Source organism: Cervus canadensis, chromosome 26, assembly GCF_019320065.1.
Source record: "Cervus canadensis isolate Bull #8, Minnesota chromosome 26, ASM1932006v1, whole genome shotgun sequence".
Lineage (NCBI taxonomy): Eukaryota > Metazoa > Chordata > Mammalia > Artiodactyla > Cervidae > Cervus > Cervus canadensis.
Window position 1 is genome coordinate 34,210,670 of NC_057411.1, and position 24,563 is coordinate 34,235,232.

At 37.9% G+C, this 24,563-nt stretch overlaps 1 protein-coding gene across 10 annotated transcripts in view; it reads right to left on the bottom strand.

The window, feature by feature from the left end:
- LIN54 (lin-54 DREAM MuvB core complex component) overlaps positions 1-24,563 on the bottom strand; it is a 61,831-nt gene that overhangs the window by 20,277 nt on the left and 16,991 nt on the right. For 8 of the 10 annotated variants that reach the window (XM_043447788.1, XM_043447780.1, XM_043447782.1 and 5 more), the window contains exons 3-4: positions 23,521-23,644; positions 15,211-15,353 (exon numbers count right to left, since the gene is read on the bottom strand). The exons of 1 other annotated variant lie outside the window; for it this stretch is intronic. In XM_043447788.1, coding sequence (XP_043303723.1) covers positions 15,211-15,353; positions 23,521-23,644 — 267 coding nt within the window. The remainder of the gene's footprint in view (positions 1-15,210; positions 15,354-23,520; positions 23,645-24,563) is intronic. One more of the 10 variants, XM_043447784.1, reaches the window with a different exon arrangement.

The following is a 24,563-nucleotide window of genomic DNA, read 5'->3' on the forward strand; positions in this document are numbered from 1 at the left end:
CAACTCTGAAGCCCAGTTTCTTAAGTTAGACACTGTAATGCCTCCTACAGTAGACATTTGGGCTTCCCTGGTGGCTCAGATGGTAAAGAATCCACCTGCAATGTGGGAGAACAGGGTTCAGTCCCTGGGTCAGTTAGATCCTCTGGAGAAGGAAATGGCAATCCACTCCAGTCTTCTTGCCTGGAGAATCCCATGCACAGAGGAGCCTGGCAGGCTACAATCCATGCAGACTGTAAGTCGGACATGACTTAGCAACTAAATCACCACCACAGAATACTGAATAGAAGTATAAATAGCATTTTAAAAAACTTTTTAATTTTGAAATAATTTTAGATTTCACAAGAAACTGCAAAACTACTACAAAGTTCCCATATACACTTTCCCCTCCCCTCCAAAAAAATCTCATAACCATAGGACATTATCAAAACCAGGAAATTGACATTTTGTCTAATATGATCAACTAAACCACAGAACAGACCGTATTCAGATTTCACCAGTTTTTATGCACTTTTTTGGATGTACACTGAAGGTTGTATAAATTCATGTAACCTACATCACCATCAAGATACAAAATTTTCCCATCACCACAAAGAGACTCTATTGCACTTCCCTCTATAGTCACAACCCTAATTCCTGGCAACCACTGATTAAATTGCATTTTTTAACACCTAAAATAAACTAAGTAACATATCAAAGCTACTAATTTTGTAAAAGACAAAAGCATTTGAATACTACACTTAACTGCTTTAAGAATTCACAAGTTGGTACCTTCCTTGGAGTAGCCTGAGAAACTCCATGTGAATGCATGTCTCTCTGAACATACCACATTAGCAGAAAAATAGTTCACGTACATTCAGTAAAAATCTTCAGTTATTGCTGTTCCTGATTACCACCACTGACAGCTGGGTTAAAAAGCAAATATCTTAATTTATATTCAAACTAGCTACATTTAACATGTATCAGTGGTTGTCCTGAAAAACACGGACTTGACATTTTTTTATTTGTACTATTTTTAAGCCATTTTTATTTAAATATTAATAATTATATAGGGATAGACTTCTTTATATATTAATGTAATAATTATATAGGGATAGATTTCTTTATTGTTTTCTAATTAGCAAATACCAGAAGTCCTTGCTTAATTGAAGATTTACCTTAAAGGGAAAAAAAAGGAATAATAAAATATTCTTCTTGTTCTATAAATGAAGATTCTTATTTAGTGAAGTTAGAGACAGAGGCTCAATCAATATCCAAACCCTGAATTTGTGGGGCTCCATATAAATATGTTAGCTATTTTGAGGGGGAGGAGTACACTTTGAAATTTGATTCCGTTTGTAAACACAGCTTAGAATCAAACGTTTGGACATACAAGTTTTGGTTCCAGTTTGCCTCAATCTTGAGTATACTCTGTCAAGCAACCTAATGCTTCTTTATACCTTTGTCTCTACCTGTGCAGGGGAGAACGTTACCACTGAATGAAATTCTTATACTGCTTTGGGACACCTGCACAAATCTCACCATTTTGAACAGATATTAAGATGCTATTTGTTTAATCGACTGCAAAATCAGAATAATACTTTCCTCAATGCTGGTTAGGTACCACTTACTAAAGTTTGTTCTTTAAACTTGTTGTTCTTTAAATATAAGCTCTTCAAGATCAGGTAGTACATGAAACAATCTACTTTTGTCACATTAATTATGAAGTCCTGAGGTAAACAAAGTTAGACAAACGCCTTTGCTATGGAAATTCTTAAGAGTCTTCAATATGCCAAGGAGCATGACAGAGCTCCTAGACTGGTATGGTGTATGTTTCCCAAACTTAATTAAAAACTGCCAAGACCAATGTCAAGGAGCTTACCACCTCCTATGTTTTCTTCTAAGAATTTTATACTTTCAGGTCTTACATACAAGCCTTTAATCCACTTTGAGTTAAATTTTGTGTGTGGTTCAGTTTCATTCTTCTGCATGTGGCTGTTCAGGTTTCTCAATACCAACCATATATTCTTGGCTCCTTTCTTACAGATTAATTGATCACATACATGTGAGTTTATCTCTGGGCTCTCTATTCTGTCCATTGATCAATTTCTCTGTGTTTATATCAATACCACACTGTTTTGACTATTACAGTTTTATAATATAGTTTGAAATCAGGAATTTATAGGGTTCCATCTTAATACGCTTTTTAGAAATTTGTGACAGAATGTTTATAGACCTTATCATCACGGAAAAACTATGTTTATATTATCCTAATTTCCAAACTTTGGTTACTAAAATAAACCTACCAATTTGAAAGCTTAAAAATGCTTTCAAGCTATAAGAGACAAATAAGAAAATGAGAAAAGATAGATAGTACAAATGTTATATGACTAAAGACAAAGTCAAACCTTGGGATGGATACAACTTTTGGCACTGATGTACTGACTGGTGAAATATTACAAAAAAGATGTAAGGTGTTCATTTGACAATTTTCCATGGATATTAACCTAATTTACGCTTTATTCACAGTTACTGTGACAAAGATAAGTAAGATAAATGTGATGTGTTAGAATCTATGGGCGCATTCAAGGAAAGGGTCAAATGATCGTTATCAGGCAAGTTTAGACAATGTGCTTTAGGAGGCAGCAGTCTTATAAAAACCAGAAAGCAGGGAATTTCATTGTGGTTCAGTGTTTAGGACTCTATTCTTCCACCCTAGGTGTTGCAGCTATTTTTAAATTTTATGCCTCAAAAGACACTGTCAACAGAGTAAAATGGTAACTCACAGAACAGCAGAAAATTCGCAAATCATATGTCTAATGGGGGACTGAGATCCAGAATATGGAGGGAACTTATAAAACGCAAATGAATCAATTCAAAAATGGGCCAAGAATTTGAATATACATTTCTCCTAAGTATCACCACCTGGTTGTTCAGATGGTAAAGAATTAGCCTGCAGTGCAGAAAAACCTGGGGTCAATCCCTGGATCAGGAAAATCCCCTGGAGAAGGATTTACCAGAAGGCAAACCACTCTGGTATTTCTGCCTGGGAAATCCCATGGACAGAGGAGCTTGGTAGGCTACGGTCCATGGGATCACAAGAGTTGAACACAATTTAGCAACTAAACCATCAGGGCATCATCAACTCAATGGACACGAATTTGAGCAAACTCCAGGAGACAGTGAAAGACAGCGAAGCCTGGCGTGCTGCAGTCCATGACGTTGCAAAGAGCTGGACTCGACTGAGTGAATGAACAACAAAGAAGATATATTATGACTAATAAATACATGAAAAAATACTTGAACATCACTAATCATTAGTGAAAATGAAAACTCCAATGATATACCACCTCACGTACACTAGGATGGCTACTATCAGAAAAACAGTGTTGGCATGAACACAAAGACATGAGAACCCTTGTGCATTGTTGGTGGGAATGTGAAACAGAACAGTTATTGTGGGAAACAGCATGGTGGTTCCTCAAAACACTAAACATAGCATTACCATAGGATCCAGAAATTCAGCTTCTGGGTATACACTCAAAAGAGTCAAAAGCAGTACATCAGTATGAATGAGCCACAGGTGTACACGTGTCCCCTCCCTCTTGGACCTCCCTCCCCGCTCCCCCCACCCACCCCTCCAGGTTGTCACAGAGCCCCTGCCTGAGCTCCCTGAGCCGTACCGCAATTCCCACTGGCCGTCTATTTTACATGTGGTGGTGTATATGCTCCCATGCTTCTTTCTCCATTTGTCCCACCCCCTCCATCTCCCCCATGTCCATAGCTCTGTTCTCTATGTCTGCATCCCACTGAAACTGAAAGTCAAAGTCACTCAGTTGTGTCTGACTCTTTGCAACCCCATGGACTATACAGTCCATGGAATTCTCCAGGCCAGAACACTGGAGTGGGTAGCCTTTCCCTTCTCCAGGGGATCTTCCCAACCCAGGGATCAAACCCAGGTCTCCTGCATTGCAGGTGGATTCTTTACCAGCTGAGCCACAAGAGAAGCCCAAGGAATACTGGAGTGGGTAGCCTATCCCTTCTCCAGCAGATCTTCCCAACCCAGGAATCGAACCAGGGTCTCCTGTATTGCAGGCAGATTCTTTACCAGCTGAGCTACCAGGGAATTATAATATATAATTATAGTTATGCTGCCCTGCAAATAGATTCATCAGTACCATCTTACTAGATTCCATATATACACATTAATGTATAATACTTGTTTTTCTCTTTTTTACTTCACTCTGTATAATAGGCTCTAGGTTCATACACCTTATTAGAAATGACTCAATTATCCTTCAGTTAAAAAAATTTTTTTTTAATTCAGTAAAAAAAAGGACCACGTTATTAGAGAGATTTTAAAGAAATGAATTCAAAGCAGGGTCTCCAAGAGATATTTGTACACCTATGTTCATAGTAACATTAATCACAAGAGCTAAAATATGGAAACAATCCAAGTGTCCCTCCACAAATGAATATACATACAATGGAGCATTCATTATCCAGCCTTAAAAAGGCAGGAAATTCTGACTGGTGAACCTTGAGGAGACTATGCTAAGTTAAATAAGCCAATAACAAATAAAGGACAAATGATCTATCATCTCAGTTTTATGAAGCAGAGTAGCCAAAATCCCAGTGACAGAAAATAGATTAGTGGCTATCAAGGGCTACGGAGAGGGAAGAATGGGTACAGAGCCTCAGTTTTCCAAGACGGAAAGTGCTCTGGAGATGGATGGTGGAGAAGACTGCAGAACAATATGAATGCACTTAATACCACTGAACTCAACACCTAAAAATATATACAAAGATGGCATATTTTATGCTGTGTGTATTTTACCACAATATAAAAATTAGATGCCCATCCTGCAAGATGTGTTATATAAATCAGTCAGGATCAAACTGGTAGACTGGTGAATATAAATGTAACCATTCCATCATGCTTAAAAAACAAGAATAAATCTATTTGTTCTTGTGCTTAATTTGTAATAAAATATTATATAGAAAATAATTACATAAAACCAGATAATAATTTTTTAATGGATAAATAAAATACTGGGAGTAAGGAAGACTTACCTAAGCATAGATCAAAAACTCAAAATTCACAACTGAAGACACTATTTTGACAAATTTAATGTGCAAAATGTCTGGCAAGAATAAAAAGATGAAACCAACTGAGAAAAAGTTTTGTAACCACATTGATAACAAAGGAGTACTTTACATAGTATGCTATGAGCTTGTTCTAGTTCCTAAACAAACAAAAAAGACAAACCACCCAAAGAGCATCGGAGTTCAGAGGAAGAGTCCAGAAGACACACAAGTATGAAGAATTTTTAAAAATACAAATCTATTTGAGATCTTTAAATCAGTTATGTTGGCAAACTAAAAATGACTGATAAACAAGACAGCACAGAAGTAGACCCATACAAATAGAGCCAACTGACCTCTGACTAAGGAACCAAGGCAATTCAATGGAGAAAGGATATTTTCAACAAATGATGCTGGGACAACAGGACGTCCACACACAAAAAGTGAATTTCAACACAGATCTGATATTTTTCACATATGGATCACAGACCTAAAACTATAAAACTAAACTACAAAGCTCCTAGAAGATAACAGGAGAAAAGTTAGGTTACCCTGGGTTTGGTGATGACTTTTTAGATACAATACCAAAAGTACAATCCATGAAAGAAAAAACTGATGAGTCAAACTTCGTTAAAACTGAAATTTCTGCTCTGTAAAAGACAGTTAAAAAAATAAAAAGACAAACCGAAGACTGGAAGAAAATACCTATAAAACACATGCTAAGGTCTAAAGATATAGGAGTCATCCAAGTTGTATTCCAGAAATTCTCAAAACTAAATGGCACCATAGCGATGCAACCAGCAAACTCCAGGCTATGAAAAATATAGGATGTAAACAACTTGATTTTTTTTTTAAAGGGCAAGAGGAAAAAAGGAAGATGAGGAAAGTTAAGAGAAACAGCAATCATTCACAAACTTTTCTGAATCCCAAGTTCAAGCAGAGTGTAAAAATTTAGGCGCCTGCGGAAATGTGAATTAACTAGGTATTTAATGGCATTAATGGAATGTGAATAAGTTAAAAGAAAAAGTGTCTCTATCTTTTATATATATAACAAAATACCTACAGATAAAATGATTGACTTTTTTAAAAAGTGGGAAGTGTTATAGATGATAACATAATAGTGGACAATTCCAAAGTTGGATGAAGGGTACACAGGGGTTAATTATACTATTCTAACTTTTTAGCATATTATAAATTTCCATAGTAAAAAAGTTTTTAATAATATTGCAACAAGACCCCACAGGCATTCAAACATCACTAATTATAAAAGCATAAAAACAAAACCAACATAGTAACATAGAAAAGAAATTCTCTGCTAATGGGTGCTGATATGAGAAACATATTTATCTAGAAAGTAACTCAGGCAGTTGAATTAATGGTACTAGAACCTGCAGTCACCCTAACTCTTAATCAATCTTGAAACAACCTATGTTAAAGTTTATCAGGAAAACAGATCCCCTTCACTTCAAACTGTACTCACAGGACCATCCCCAACTCATTTAAGAGACTCACAGCAAAAGCAGAAGCTATCAACTTCTGAAACTTCTGTCCCAAAATTGTTCTCTCAACTTCCCAATAACGTCATTGCTCATATCACTTCTTACCTGGATGTATGTAAAACAAATTCAAAATCAGCTCATGATTCATCTCTACCTGCTTTGACTCTACCACACAAACACTGCCTAAGTAATTAGAGACATTTTATAAGTCTCCATTTAATGACAAAATTAAGTCTAAATTTGCTTGGTTTTGAAAATTATCCAAAATCTAACCCTATCCTTACATGTTCTCCACTGCCTGCAAAGGATTACTAATTCCAATCAGAGTAGCTATCTTACTACTCTGTATGCATGTACTCTCACAGGTATACATATTTATACATTTTAAGTATTTTTACCTCCAATCTTTCACTCTTGTGGCTGACATCCACTCCAATTCTACCCATTAAAAAAATCTTCGCTCAGGGATGCCTTCTCTGATCATACCAACTGCAGCTGAATCCCCTTATATAGGAGCTCATGTCATCACTTGAGCTTTTGTAATTTTATATTTTTGTTATCACTTAAAGTCATTTCTGTCACACTCCCTCCTGCACCTCCACAGACTTTAGGTCCCACACGTCTATTTTTGTTCTATTTCCCCAGAGAGTACAGCCCCTAACACATGGAACGTATTGCTGAGTGGAAAATGAAGGAATGCCAGGGCTTCTTTTTCTTTTCTCTTTAGTTTCACCTCACCTTGCCTATACACACAACTTAGCACCTATTTCATTGTTCATTATTATTTTACATGCATTCAATTGTCTGACCAAGCACCGTAAGCTCTTCCATAGTTTTCACAGCCTCAGGACCCAGCACACTGACCTACTGATAGCCATTCATTAACAGGAAGGAAAGAGTGACTGTCTGTCTATTTACTGGCTGCACCATGCAGCATGTGGGATCTTAGTTCCCTGACCAGGAATCCAACCTGTATGTACCCCCTGCCCTGGAAGTGCAGAGACTTGACCACTGGACTGCCAGGGAAGTCTCCAAGAGTGACTCTTAATAACAGGAAATCTTCATTATTGTTCAGCTTTCCAGTTTCTTGCCTAATTAATGTCAATTTGTTAATATAGCACTACTTACTCTATATATGGACAATTACGCTATAGAACTGCTTACTGCTAACCAAAATCCATATTCTCTTCTGCTTCCTAGGCATACAATCAGGTTACATTTCCTAGGCTCCCTTGCAGTCAAGGTAAGGCCACAAGACCTTTAGCTAGTGAAGTGAAAAATGCACCATGCATCTGGTCCGGTCCATAAAGCCTACCAACATGTACCTTTTCCCTGACTTTTCCCTGTTCCAGTTGGCTGGAATGGAGATAACCTTCAGGGAGACTGAGCACATCGTTCAGTTTACTGTAATTTCTAGCCCATTATAAATATTAGCATTTAAAAAATAAAACTGTCACATTACTTTTTAAAATGTATTCAATGGAATCAAATCAACATAGTGATTTGATACTCATCAGTATCTATTATATTTTTTAAAATATAAATAAAGAACTCTTCAGCAGTCAGAAATTTACATTATTCCATTTTCTCTATGAACTTGTGTTTGAATTCCATGTCCTCTAAAAATTTTATTCTAGTGTAACATTTTTATCCTTGAAATTCTTTTATCATAATTCTATGAAACAAAAAGGTGTGTATAAACGGAAGATTTAAAAACATTTTGTATCACCTTGATGTTGGAGAGGGGAATGGCAACCCACTCCAGTATTCTTGCCTGGAGAATCCCATGAACAGAGAAGCCTAGCCGGATACAGTCCATGGGGTTGTAAAGAGTCAGACATGACTGAGCACACACATTACCCTTTATGTAAAACTCTACGTGTTAAATAATTTTGTCTTGACTGAGTTCATAATACAGTTATTGTATACATTGAAAACAACAAATACATTACAAACTGTGATCATTACAATAAAAAAATTTTACTGGAATGCATCGCTCCATAAGTTGATGGGATTCATTTTAAAAGATCATTTCCTGTATCCATAAATGTACATTATATATCACTAAAGTGAGATTTCAGCATCAATTCTATTTCTATTTTTAAGTAAACACTGAAAAACATTATTTTCATAAATCTATATATATGAACAGAAAGATATTTAACGTATAATAATATACATTAATACTTAGAATTCCTTCTGAGTTTTATACCCAAAATCACATTGTATTCTACCATCAAAAATTATTTCTAATGATTTATAAACTTACTTATGTTCTCCTTCAATTTAGTAGGGAAAAAAACTGGAAACTATCTGAACTACTAGCAAAATAATCTTTAATAATCTGCAGTCATTTGTTTATCAGTTTCTAGGAAATATGACCAAAACCTACCACATGACAGGTGCACTGTTTACCGTAATACATTCAGAAATAGGAAAAGACATTTTTTTAGTTATTAACTTCTTATGGTGGTGATAATGTTCTTTATCTTAACAATTTTTTTGTTGTATAGATGTATACATTTTAGCTGAAAACATCTGAGTGTTTAAGATTTGCATATTTGTACCTTTAAGATTTGCATATTTCAGTAAATGTGAATTTTTCCTCAAAACAAAAAAGAAAACCCTCTAAACAAACAGAGAATTCTAGTTAATGGTATGCTTGGAATATGGGGGGAGAAGTATACTGAATATGTGCAACTTACTTTGAAATGCATTTTAAAAATAAGATGATTACTGGAGAGTAGGATGGGTTAAATAAATGATAAAGCAACTATAGTAAAATGTTGAATCTAGAGTTTAATTATAGAAGCTTTACAGAATTCTACCCAAGCTAGAAGACTCAGAAGTAGAAAGAGTTCAAGAAGTTGTACTGGTCATAGATTTCAGAGGAATAAGAAACTTTTCATTTGTACACAGCTTATGCTGTGAAATTCCTCCCCTGGGACTGAAGTACATTCTGCATCCTAAATGGCTATGTGATGATTCAATTACCAACAGATCTTCCCTGTTTGCCAAATAAGGCCAAAAAAGAGGAGCACTCCCCTGGGTAGGAGAGAAAAACTGACAAGAGTGTGAATAAGGTAGATTCAAGGATGTCCAGGATAATTTCCATAGACTTTTAAAGGTAAAGAGCAGGATATTTTGAAAATGTATTTGTGCTCAATATAAAGATAGGGGGAAAAAAAAAAAGAACCCATCAACATCAGGTAAACGGTGACCAGGCCTTACATTTTAAGAGTATTTACTTACTCTAAGACCAAATTAGTGAGAAAGAAAGGGTTTTGAGGTTTCTAACCCTTGTTTCTTTGATCCAATTTTCCAGGACCCAAACTCTACAAATCTTTACATTTTCTGAACTTCAGGTATCCAAAAATTTAACTGTCCTGAAGTCTTTCTAATCAGGTTTCCTAAGAATTAACAACCCAGCTTCAGTGCTGGGCTAAGTTATTCACCTCTCATAGAACAGTTTCCCCATTCTGGGTGTATAAGCTTGTTTTTTTTTTAAAAAAGGCCCAGATGGCATTCTAAAATGAAAGCAAGCCAGACTTAAAGATAACCTGAATGCTGCAACCATCAGATAAGGGCTTTAAAATAACTATGATCAAAATGTTAACAGGCCTAGCGGGAAAGGAAAACAACACACAATGAACAGAGGGGAGTGTCAGTAGAGAGACGGAAACTATAAAAGAGAGCCAAATGGAAATGATAGAAAGATGATAAACACAATTATCAGGGATGAAGAAGTCCTTCAGTGGGCCCTTAAGTAGATTCCACACAACTGAGGAAAGAATTAATTAATCTGAAGACAGATCAATAGAAATGACCCAAGTGAAACAAAGAAAAAGCGGGAGGGAGCAGAACAGAGCATCCAAGAGCTTCGGAACGATCTCAGTCTAGCACTTTGGAAAACGGAGTCCTAGAATGAAGAGCAAGAAAGAATGAGGCAGAAAAAAGACTTGAAGAGATATGGTCCAAAGTTTTCCAAAAATAAAAGACAATAAATCAGAGGTCCAAGAAGCTTTAAAATTGAGATACATATGCACTTTTGGCGTAGTGATAAAGAACCCACCTGCCAATGCAAGAGAAGTAAGTAACGCAGGTTTGATCCCTGGGTCGGGAAGATCCCCTGGAGAAGGGAATGGCAACCCACTCCAGTATTCTTGCCTGGAGAATCCCAGGATTCATGGACAGAGGAGCCTGGTGGGTTACAGTCCATGGGATCGCAGAGTTGGACATTGACTGAAATGACTTAGCATGCATGCATGCATGCACTTTAAAAAGAAAAGAACAGAAACAAAACACACATCTGGACACATAATAGGTCCCCGCTTCCAGGCTCCATGGCATAAAGGGCAGAAGCACAGTCCGCCCTCAAGGGAAACAGTGCCATCAGGAAGAGTCAGGTATCCGTTAGAGAAAAAAGATAAAGGGATCTTCGGTGAAGAGGTTGAGGGTTTAGGGGATTATTTTGCTTATGAACCCCATATGGGGGGAGGGTTTCAAGAGCTGGGGGTAGGTAGTGGGTAACGAGGCAGAAGATACTGACGACTTCAAGGAGATCAGACGTGGGAAAGGAAAGGTAATCGAGCAGTCTGGCTCTTTTGATGATAGCCAGTACCATATAAACAGGAATAAATAATGAGAGAAATCATGGCAGATTCAAAGACGATGATGGTCAGATTGTGAGTGCTGACAGGGAAGGAAGGATGGTGTTTGAGGTTTCTTTTGACCACTTTCGATTAATGGGAGCAAGGACATCTCCAGCAAATCCTGATTTTTCAGTCTTTTTCTTAATTGACTGATTTGTCTTAACATCTGAAATTTGAGACCATCTTCCCTTCCCCCCTTTTTAAGTTTCTCATACTACCTCTCTCATTCCTTCTCTTCCATTGGCTTCTTTTCTTCTACCCACTCTTAATATTCTGTGGTTCAGTCCTGCCTTTCTTTTCACTCCACACACAACTTCATGCTCCCTGGCTGACTTCATCCATATGCCCAGTTTTAGCCACTACCTATATTCAGCTTCTTAATGGACATCCTCCTTTAGACAGGCAGTGGGCACTTCAATGACAAACAGCTCCAAGAGCTAAACATTATCTTTTTGCCCAAACCGGCTATTGCTTCCTCTCTAGGATAAAGGGATAAGGGAGTTCTCTCCTGTTTTAAAATGTGGCTCTATTGCAACCTTCAAAGCTGAGAACGACAAATGATAAACCTCCCTATGCTCTAAAAAAACCAAACCATCCATGCCAGAGTGAGTTGCTAAAAGACAGTACCCCTATTATCCATCTGCTGCCTATCGAAAATGAAACAAAACAGACTAGAAACAGAAGTGAATTCATAAACATAGATAACACTAGAGCTTTACACCTTAGTGAGAACAAGGGCAGGGGTTCCCCCAGAAAATCTCTGGGACAGACTAGGAAACTGGTCATCTCAATCTTTGGCTGGTGATATACTGGGATAAAGGAACTCTTAAGCCCATTTGGGTCTAGCCACCAGAAGGACCTGACATACATCCCCAGGAATTTAGGCCTTATGTGAACATGGGTCCCAGCCTGTAAAAAGCAAGAGGTTAGATGGAGGGACTTTCCTGGTGGTGCAGTAGATAAGAATCTGCCTGCCAATGCAGGGGATATGGGTTTGATCCCTGGTCCGTGAAGATCCCTCATGCCTCAGCGCAACTAAGCCCAAAAGCCACAGCTACTGAGCCCATGAGCTCCAACTACCTGTGTGCCCAGAGTCTGTGCTCTGCAACAAGAGAAGCCATGGCAGTGAGAAGTCCACTTACCGCGGTGAAGAATAATCTCTGCTCACCATAGCTAGAGAAAGCTTGCGAGCACAGCCAAAAGTAAACTCAATCAATAAGTAAGTAATTTTAAAAAAAAAGGTTGGAAGGAGCTTCAAAACAGCAGAGCAAGGACACAGAGGACCACCGTTAGAGGAGCTACGCTTCCACCACCAGGTTCTATAGGTTTCCCATTCGCCAACGAGATGCTGTGGAAGGGATAAAGCATTTGCTAGGCCAAAGACATGTGCCATCTTGAGGAAGGATACTCAGCAGTAACAGGCTGTAGGTGGACTACAGGAGGAAGAGAGAGCGAGAAGACTACCAAAGGCAGTTGGGGTGTGTTCCAGACAGGAACCTGGGCAACATGGGCACACCGTGGGGCCTGCAGAAACCATCCTGAATGCACAACTCGAAAGGCCACACTTGGACACCTGCCACACAGAGGGTACCGGCAGCTGGACAACAACAGGCCCAGTCACGCAAAACTTTGTCCTTTCTCCTCTAATCTTCCTGCCAATCAGAAGCCAAATGCAGAAAGAGGGAGGAAGCAAAAGAGTGAAGTAACACACAGTACCCCTCCACTGCACGGACCCTGAGTCATGACTGGGTGTAAGTTACCTCATTCAACTGGATGTAAGGTTTGGAGCCGACTTTTCATACCTTTGAGTTTAACCATCCCAATATGGCTCATTCTTATAGTAAAAATGATGTCTTGTCAAAGAGGCAGGGAAGGAGATTCAACAGGGCTAAAGTCAAGGATAAAAGGAAGATAAAGCAAGCTCTTACTCGTATGCTGTCAGATAAGCCCATATACCAGTCCACAGTGCCACCACCTACTCTTGTTACTCAAGTGAGGAATCTAGGAGTCATCCCCCAGAGTCTCTCTCTTCTGAACACCCTGGCCATCATGTCTTAAACACATCTCTTCTCCCTGGCCCTTGAGCTACTAATCTAGCTCGAATCTGAAGTACTATAATAATCTAATTTACTGATTCTCTACCCTGGCCTACACTTTATTGTTATTATTTTTTAATTTGAGTATAATTGCTTTACAATGTTGTGTGGCCTATACCTTAAAATGTTTAAATATTGTTTTAAATACCTAGGCCCCAGCCTAGAGACTGATTTAAATGGGATCACACAGAGGCCAGCCATGAGGTTTTCCAAGAGGTCCCCAGGAGCTTTGCAAGTGCAGCCAAGATTGAGAATAACTAACCTAACTGGCCTCTTCTACAATCCAGGCTTATCTTTCTCCAAACTATCTTTCATTATGCTACAAGAGTCATCTTTTTAAAAATGCAAATTTCACATTATCCCACAGCAGTTGTTCTCAATCTAGGCTGCCCCTTTAGAATCACTTAGTGTAAAAATTCCTGATACCAGGCCTAACTCCAGACCAATTAAAACAGAGGCCCTGGGGATAAGAACCAGGCCTTGGTATTTATCAGAGCTCCCCAGGTGACTCTAATGTGCAGACGAGGTTGAGACCCATTGTCCTAGAAGCAATGGGAAGTCACAGCAAGTCTTTAAGAACGGTAAAATCCAAACTCCCCTGAGGGCAGCGAAACCTTGCTTCCAACCTTAGCACCCTCAGCTTTCACACTACCAAAGCAATGCAGCTCCCGACACTACATTTATACATGGGCCGTGCTTTTATGCTTTCATGTAAAGTATTACCTCAATTCACCTACAGCCAAGGACCAAACCACCTTTCAGATTAGGACCTTTTAGGAACAGCAGCCTTTGTACAAAAGCCGCTGACACACACAGCGGAGCTCATCAATCCACTCGTAACCGTAACAATCCTGTAGAGTAATTTTTAACTTTTAAGTCTAACTTGCCTACTCAACTACCTGAAGCTCAAAGCTTATCTATGCTTTTATGCTTAGCGTATCACTATGAAGAAAACAGTGAGCACTCAAAATTTCTGTTAAATTCATTCCATTTAAGTAAATAATTATCTGTATTATTATGCAGGTAGGAGATAATTTTAATAAACTGAAATAGATACCATATTTATACCTTATAGTCAAGTCTTACTGAAACAGAAGCCAACAGTTAGACCTTTTAAACATGTAAGGCAAACATTTAACATTCGTTCTATTCATGAATAGAGTAACAAGTTAAGGGAAAAGGCAGGTACAAATGGTAGTGTGTTTCCAGAATCCCAAGGGTGGCACCTTACAGAATAGAATCCTGGCTTTTCCCTTGAACATATCCATTCCAATATACTTTTTTCAAAATGCTGTGCTATATAATGACATCTGTACATTTTAGGAAAGTGAGCTAGGACTACCTACTTCACCTAAAATGATAGGTACTTCACACTGTTAAAATGAAAACAAATTATGACAAGTTTTCAAATGCTTTGAGTGAACTGTGTTAACCCAGTAATATGGTAACCAGCATTTGATGGCAATTTCTAGTACTCTGGGTGCTCTGTTACCCAGCAAAATCTCAGCTCTCTATAAAATCCAGGACAGCTTAAGCAGAAGACATCAATATCCTATTTTCAAAAAACCTGCATTTAGCATTTTACAGTCACTGTATCTGTGACTGACCCAAAGAAAATAATTGTGCACAAATATAAACTGAAGAGGAATCACATACTTACATAAAATACTTCATTCAAAAGATTTATGTTGTACCCACATTCACATGGGCCATGAAAATCATCTTAGCATGCAAAATGACTACTGTGTTACTATGCGTTTAGAGTTAAGTTTTTATCTGTCACACATTCTTGATCACTAAATCTGGTATTCACCAAATACCTATTAATTCTTTGGGAATATAAATAAAGTCATTAACCACAATACTTGGCATTTGTGGCTAATTCTTTTTTTTTTTTTTTACCTTATTTGGCGATTTCAAAGGTGAGATGGCTATTTTATTTGGTGTCTGTGTTGTAGAATTTAAAGTTGATCCAATAACACCACTTTCAGATATTGTTATGGTCTTTGATGGAGTCCCCGGAGTAGACTGTGAAAGAACCCTACCTGCAAATGAGAGGCAGCACATCAGTTTGACTTTTTTCAATAATCGTATAAAAACGAATGTGGTGATGATTTACACCCACTTCAGTACATATGCTCAAAACTTCACATGTAGCCACATATGAACTGAAACACGTAAGGAGGTCTAATGAACCATGGTGAACCTAATGAACTATGATCAACCTAGACAGAAAGAAACAAAACAATGCTTCTTAGTAACACTTAGCATCTTAATACCACCTTATGAAAGCCCACAAAAACAACTCTGCTCACATTCTCATCAAAACTGTTTTGGGGGGGTTTTTTTGCCCGCTCTGGGGATCTCAGTTCTACAACCAGGGACTGAAGCCACACCCTTGCAGTGAAAGCACTGGACCACCAGAGAAGGGCCTCATCAACACTGTTAAGTGATACCTATCAGAAAATGCACTCAGAACAAGCATGCAAACACGTCCTGTGAAAGGGGTTCCCAAAGTCAGGACGTGACTCCAAGCCTTAAAGCGTCAGTTCTGTTCTCTGCCGCAGCTTCTTCCTGTTTGGACTTAAACCTCAGCATATGATCTAAGGCCACACCCATGAAACAGGCAGTTACTGGGCTAACTTGAACAGTCTGGAAATATACTTCCAGAATAACAGAGAAAAACTCCACTGTGCCTGGATGACTAACAGAACTGGAAATCAGATGAGGAGGAGTTGAAATATTAGGGATTTTTATCCTAGGTAGGAGAGGATTACAAAGATGTGACAACTCCTCCAAATTCCTGCAAGACTGGGCGATGGTGCCCTTCTGGGCACACAGTAGGACTGCCCTTCCTACCCCCACCTCTTCCCTGTGGTGAGATTTGGGCCATGTGACTAGTTCTGACCAACAGATTGTGGGCAGAAGTGATGTGTATCATTTACTGCCTAGGCAGACCCTCCTAGGCCCTCTCTCCTTCCACGGCTGAGATGGTGGTTCCTGTCAGTCTGGGTCCTTGAGTGACCATGATGAGAAGAGACCCACCCCTTTCTAACCCACCACAGATATGTAGATAACCCTGAAGTAAAACTCTAAAATAAAACTTCTTTAACTTCTGAGAGTTAGACTGTTTATTTTTTTTTCTTTATTATTTTTTTTTTAGACTGTTTATTATGGCAGAAAAACCAAGGTTATCCTGACTGATCCAGGCTGTCAGGTTGAAGAATCAGGACCATCTGTTATCTATGAGCTGCATAGCACTAATATAGAGGAACAGAAAATTTTCAGTCGATCAGTATGGAAGAACTTCCAACAAAAATTTCCAGTTAAAATGACTGTTTTAATGAGTGAGTTCCTACTCACTGAAGGTCTACGAAACAGATGCTGGATAATCGAATCCACTGGCTAAAGAGGAAACTGAAGCAGTCAAGAAACAGAGAGGGTAGATAACTAAAGTATCTCTAAGATCCCTTTAGATGCTATGACTTTGGATGGCAAGGAGATCAAACCCGTCAATTCTAAAGGAAATCAACCCTGAATACTCATTGGAAGGAATAATGCCGAAGCTCCAATACTCTGGCCACTTGACGTGAAGAGCTGACTCATTAGAAAAGACCCTGATGTTGGGAAAGATTTGAGGGCAGGAGGAGAAGGTGGCAATAGAGAATGAGGTGATTCAATGGCATCACTGAGTCAGTGGACGTAAGTTTGAGCAAACTCCAGGAGACCGTGAAGGACAGACAAAGAAGCCTGGTATGCTGTAGTCCATGGAGTCGCAGAGTCGAACGTGACTTACAGCAGTACTGAAAACAAAACAACAACTATTAGTCAGAGATGAAGGAGAAGGAGAGAGGGGAAAAAAAGGAGGGACTTAACAGAGAACTAGCATGTAAGAGTCAGCATGTAAGGGCTATTACTAATAGCAATGTAATAGTATACGTATCTTTTTAAAAAATGAGTTAAGTTTTACTGGGCATTTATGAATTTTAAAATTATTTTAAATAAATATATTTTAAAAAATTTCTTTTACTTCCTGATTACATTTTATATTACAGACATATTCCTTAGTGAATTTCAGCTGAGAGCTTTGCTAGGGTTCTTCTAGCCTGACTTACATCGTAACTAGGCTAAAAAAAAAAAACAAAACACAAATCCTAGCAAACCCTACCAAAACTCCTTTGACTGTGTGGATCACAACAAACTGTGGAAAATTCTTAAAGAGATGGAATACCAGACCACCTTACCTGCCTCCCGAAAAATCTGTATGCAGGTCAAGAAGCAACAGTTAGAACCGGACATGGAACAGACTGGTTCCAAATTGGGAAAGGAGTACATCAGGGCTGCATACTGTCACCCTGCTTATTTAACTTATATGCAGAGTACATCATAACAAATGCTGGGCTGGATGAAGCACAAGCTGGAACCAAGATTGCAAGGAGAAATATCAATAACCTCAGACATGCAGATGACACCACCCTTATGGCAAAGAGTAAAGAAGAACTAAAGAGCCTCTTGATGAAAGTGAAAGAGGAGAGTGAAAAAGTTGGCTTAAAACTCAACATTCAGAAAACTAAGATCATGGCATCCGGTCCCATCACTTCATGGCAAATAGATGGGGAAACCCTGAGAGACTTCATTTTTCTGTGCTCCAAAATCACTGCAGATGGTGACTGTAGCCATGAAATTAAAAGACACTTGCTCCTTGGAAGGAAAGCTATGACCAAAGTAGACATCATATTAAAAAGCAGAGACATTACTTTGCCAACAAAGGTCCGTCTAGTCAAAGCTATGGATTTTCCAGTAGTCATGTATGGATGTGAGAGTTGAACCATAAAGAAGGCTGAGCACTGAAGAATTGATGCTTTTGAACTGTGGTGTTGGAGAAGACTCTTGAGACTCCCATGGACAGCAAGGAGATCCAATCAGTCCATCCTAAAGGAGATCGGTCCCAAGTGTTCATTGGAAGGACTGATGCTGAAGCTGAAGCTCCAATACTTTGCCGACCTGATACAAAGAACTGACTCATTGGAAAAGACCCTGATGCTGGGAAAGACTGAAGGCAGGAGGAAAAGGGGACGACAAAGGATGGGATGGTTGGATGGCATCACTGACTCACTGGACACAAGTTTGAGCAAGCTCTGGGAGATGGTGAAGGACACTGAAGCCAGGCGTGCTGCAGTCCATGGGGTCACAAAGAGTCAGACACGACCTAGCGACTGAACTGACTGACATCATAACTAAATAAGTCAATTCTATAGAAACTAAATGAATCTGTATCAAATATTTTTAGAAGGCCACCCTCAAGTGTGGAGCCTGCCTCAAGTAACATGTTTATGTGTTCTGATTTCCAAAACTAATACCTATGGGATAAGCCTAAAGCCCTAACAATCATTATTTTAAGAAAAGAAACTACCAATAAAGACACATTTCCATAAAATGCTCATTTTTATGGCTATTACTACAATTTCTTATTTGTTAGGTATTACATACATTTCAGGAAACATATATATATATATAAAATCTCCAATTCCTGAGGATAACTGGTACCAAAAAAAGGCCATTTACTCTGTGATAACCTAGAGGAGTGGGAATGCACGGGAGGTGGAAGGGAGATTCAAGACGGAGGGGACATATGTACACCTATGGTTAATTTATGTTGACATATGACAGAAATCAAACCAATATCATAAAGCAGTCATCAATTAAAAATAAATAAGTATCAAAAAATAAAAACAATGTGACCTTAAGCATTCTATCATTGTCAAAGGAATAATAGTAAGTCAGAAGGTTATTATAAGTAATAAAATGTGATTATGGTTTGTTCAAGTATTCTGTAGAATTTTAAAAATTAAAATGAAAAATAAAATTGGGTAAGTACATCAAAAGAAAAGGCCACTTAAAGTGAATTACATTTAAAACAAGGACAAAAATGTCACTGTAATTAACAACAAAAACCTCTAAAAGTTTTTGGCTAATATTTCATAAAAATTCTATTTATAATTTCAACTACACTGTCTCTTAGAATAAAGAGTTTGAATTTGAGGGAGGATTCTTCTGAAAATTTATGACAGCACATCCTACTTGATGGGCACATGACACAGAAGATTATTTCTGACAAAATATTTCAGGATTTCATCAGTTTTCCCAAGAACCCTCTGTATCCTTTAAAATTCAAATTATTCTCTTTTGAAGGGCTACTTTTTTTTCACCCAGATAGCATTTCTCCTGATGTCCAAATCCCCATTTATCCTTGGCTCTTCAAGAGACGCACAAAAGTATACAAGTCACAGTTTCACTTTGAAATCAGTTTGTAAGGCATTTCATACTCTGCTGTCAGGTATTGTCCAAGAGACAAGAGACATAATCCAAAAAGCTACAGATGGGACAGGCTGGGGGCAGGAGCTAGCTTACCTGACCCAGGACTAATTCTAAAGAGATTAATTCATTATCAAATATTTTAACATTGATGAAGTTAGCTCTACTATAGCAACTTGTTACCTTGGGAGCTCTGACAATGAGGACTTCTGTACCTCATTTAACCATCTCAAAAGTCATGTGAAGTGATTGGTTATAATATTCTATTTTATAGAACTATAAAATGACCAACATTTTATAGAAAGAAATAAGAGCAACAGAAAATATATTTACCCAAGATCAGGGAGAAAATTAATAGAAGAACCATGACCAAAACCCAAGTCTCCAAATAGCTCCTCCAACATACCACACCACACTGGCTCCATGATATAACATATTCACTCAACAATACACATTCACTGAACACATCTATGTACCAGAAACTGTAGGTACCAGAGACTCATAAAAAGTTAGTCATAAAAAGAAAAATACTGTCTGATTCCACCTATACAAGATACACAGAAAAGTCAAATTGATAGAGACCGAAAGTCTCTGCTAGGGGCTGGGGGAAGGAAGAAATTGAGAAGTTGTAGTTTAATGGGTACAGAGATTTAGTTTTGCAACATGAAAAGTCCTAGAGACAGACAGTGGTGATGGTTGCATAACAGCATGAATATACTTAAAGCCACCAATGGTTAAAATGGTCAATTTCATATTATGCATATTTATCACAATTCTTTAAAATAATTAATTTTTAAAAACTAGATGGCAAACAAAATCCAAAATTACTATTGAGAGAAATCTTAAGTGTAGTAGGGGAGACAGACAGGTAAGAAAACCAAGTATTACAATACATCAAGACTAACGCAAACATTAAAAGTCACTGTGAAGTATAACAGAAGTCTAAATTTAAGTATTTGGTAGGTATAACCAAGTTTTATGGAAAATACATAGGAGATGGTCAGAGAGAGTACCTTGCTAACCTAAGGATCAAAAAATTACTCGACAGTGGAGATAATCCAAAGATAAAATGGATGACTTAGCCACAAGGAAAGTAAAAACAAAAATCATTTCTGGTAAACCCAACATTGCCAAGACCCTAAGTTCTAAGAGAACATGGTCAATGTGGTGATCTCTTAGAAATAAGTTACATCAGTAGGCCTGGAGCTAATAGAAGGTGAAAATGAAAAAGGTTTTGTATTAGATAATAAATGACTTTAATGCTAAGCAAGCTCTGGCTTTTGAACCTATTCCTGATGATTTAAGGCCAGGAAATGGAAAAGAAATGGGTGTAACCAAGGAAATTTTAAGCAAGGGGTGACAAGATTTGAATTTTAGAAAAGTCAATTTTATAAACACTAAGTTCATCTTGATTGAAAGAAAGAAAAATTATATTCATTTTCCATGAGAAGCCCAAATGTCATTTAAAAGCAGTCTAAATGTAGTTTGAAAGATCATTAGCTACAACTTAAAGACAATGGAATCGCCTCGATAAGACAATTCAACAAGAGAGCTATTCTGGTGGTTTAAATTTGGCTTACATGAATTTTAAAAGCTATGAACTACTAGTTAACAGTTGAAATCATACCTCCAAACTGAACTTAATGCCCACAACCCTAGTGAAATTTAACAGAAGTCTGTCCCTATGCATTTTGGGAGGGCTAATGTCTGCAATTAAAAGGTGAAGCTATGATTAGTGTGGAACACACTGTAAATGACCCAAAGACCGAGCAATGACATACATCCATTACAGTCAAATGTGAGAGGTACAATCTTGACATTACCAAATATTCACTCAGATACACTTCTGCAAAACCACAACTGTCTAGCAAACTCCCCCACCCCACTTATAATTAGAAGTTTTAAGGGATGCTCTCAAACTCAAAAATAGTAAAGAACTTTTACAATGAGACAGTCCTCCTAGTTAACCACTTCCACCCACCCTACCTTCCAAGGGTTTGGGGGTCCCTTTATCATCAGTATATCCAAGCCTTACTCACTTTCAGCCAACTGAAGCCCAGTTCCTGAGGCAGCTCTAAACCTAAACCCTTTCCAATTTTTCCTCTGGGACTATACCCAGCTCCCATGACAGCCCTCAAGACACAAGCATCCTGCATAACCCCAAATCTCTACTGAAGACCAAAAGAAAAAGAGAACAAAAAGAGAATTTACCCAACACTGCCCTCAAACAACCACCTCCCCATGCCTTCTCTCAGCTGCTAAAAAAGAGAAGCCTCCCTGCATATAATTCAAAGCCTCGGGAAAATGATCAAGTCTTTGCCACTGACTTCAGAGTTGCCTACTGTTATCAAAATGCTTAGTTGCTCAGTCGTGTCTGACTCCTTGAGACCCCATGGACTGTAACCTGCCAGGCTCCTCTGTCCATGGGATTCTCCAGGCAAGAATACTTGAGTGGATTGCTATTTCCTTCTCCAGAGGATCTTCCCAACCCTGGGATCAAACCCAGGATTTCCGCACTCTTTACCACCTGAGTCAACAGGGAAAGACACTACTAGGTGGCTTTAATACATATCCCAGGGATGGTTTGTTAACATCTGAAGTACCTTTATAAAGAATACACATAGTGGAAATGGGTAATTAGCATTTGAAAGTCTCTAATCAAAGTCTACCACCCAGAGATGCTTCCATAAGCTCTTAGCACAATGGAAAGTAGAAATGAGTTCCTAAGTGGTAAAAGGAGTAATGTTAGCATAGCTCTGAAGTAAAGACCAGTCACCGTGGCCTGGAGTAGGAAACCGCAACCAGCTCCAGCATTCTTGCCTGAGAAACTCCATGGGCAGAGGAGCCCTGTGGGCTACAGTCCATGGGGTTGCAAAGAGTCAGACACGGCTGAGTAACCAAGCACGAGCACCATGGCTGTGTGATATTCTCCAGAAGTACTGAGGTACCTGCCAGTCAAGAAGAAATAAGAGAGCTGGGCCACTATGGAAAGACAGTGGAAAATCAATGGTGTTTTCAGGGAGCAATAATGATGGGTTATGAACTCTGTGCTGAATAGAGATGAATTTAAGGACTGGAAAGAACTCATTATTAATGAGTGGAAGAATTAACAGATCAGAGATTTCAAAGTGAAAGAATTGCCAGATTGGAAGTACAAAGGCAAATGAACTAGAACAATAAAGAGAATGAAATACTCAAAATCAAGATTTTGGAGGTGTTATTGGTGATGACAAATTTTAATGTATATAATAAAAGAATTGGGCCACACTAAAGAATTTGCTGGTAAAAGTAATACAACTAAAATGCTGTTCTCACTGAAGTTAATTATCATCATCACGACAATTTTTTGTTTCACAGAGAACTGCATACAGAAAATATTAAAACACTGAAACCAAAAATTCAAACAGAAACCATGAAGTACAATCACATATACTACTTTAAACTTACTAGACTTAGCATGTGCTCTGGAGACAAACTGCCTGGATTCAAATCCCAACTTGGCCATTTACTAGTTGAGTGCCTGTTCCCATACTGGCAGAATGGGGATGTTACTAGTACCTACCCCACAGGATTGCCAGAGAATATATCACTCTTTGGGAAGAGCTAAGAACAGCATGGGGCCCACAGCAAACATTATGCAAATGTTAGCTGGTATGATCAGAGTTTGAGGCGTCACTACTGCCAAAGGTACACCAAAAACGAAGGACACTAAGCAATGGACTGATTTTGAGATAAGGCATTTTGCTTGAAGCACACATTTAACAAGTGTAATATATCTCATTAACCAGTTTGATTTATAGTAATAAACACTGAAACATTTCAAGGTGGTAGAACAGCCTTTTTTAAAACTAAAAGGAAGGGAAGTATTTAGCTTAACAAACTATAAAGAAATATAACCTGCAATGACTGGTGGTGATACTTGAGTTGTCTGTCCTGTAACTGCTTTACTATTAATTGGTTTTGCAAAGATCAGCTTCGTGATTACCGGACCAGAGGTTGGTGTTCGAGGCTTCTTAGCAATCTGAAATATATAAATAACTATGAAAACCATTTTTCTATAAAACATCTACTCAATAAAAATTAGACAAGACTGATGTAGAGAAGTACATGTGAAACCAGCCCATTTAACAAAAACATATCTCAGTATTAATATTAAAAACATTTAAAATGCAGCCACTCACCCAAATACTAACATCACATCCTTAAGCCATTATGTAGTAATACCTTTGAATTTTATTTCAAATCCTTATCTTAGTCTCTGAGACATATGCATATCATGAAAACCAAATTAATTTTTAAAAATAATGTTTAAAATAAATGTTAAATAATAATGAAACCAAAAAATGGCATAGCAGTATTCTTTTCCAAATAACAAATTATTCAATAATAAAAGATGGAGTAGAATACATTAAGAAAGCATAGTGCAAATGATAAAGACATCTGTAAATATAATTTCTTTGGCCCCTGGAAGCAAAATATAAACACACATTAAAGACAGGTTTATGACTTTATCTTCAACTTTAGATCTATGTATCAGGGGCAAATAAACAAAGAACTGCACAAGTTAATGCCTTAGGATACAAAGAGACATGTTTGGCAAAACAAAGACTATTCTGAAGGTGAAGCCTCTGAAATATTATTGACTAAAATATGATTTACTATAGTTTACTAGACTATAAATTCTTTGAAGGGAGAATCTATGTTTTATTCACCTCTGATTTTACATGATACATGGCACATTGTTGTCCTGAACTAAAACTCTTCCTAAGTCAAGGAATGTAGAGTTACCGATGTTTTTATATTAAAATTATCAATGTATGCAAAGAAAAGCTTTTTCTAAAGCCAGAAGCAGAAATTTAGCAATGACAAAAATCACAAATTTTCACAGCAGGAAGGACATTAAATATCAACTTTACCTTTGGCAGATATGAAAATTGAGG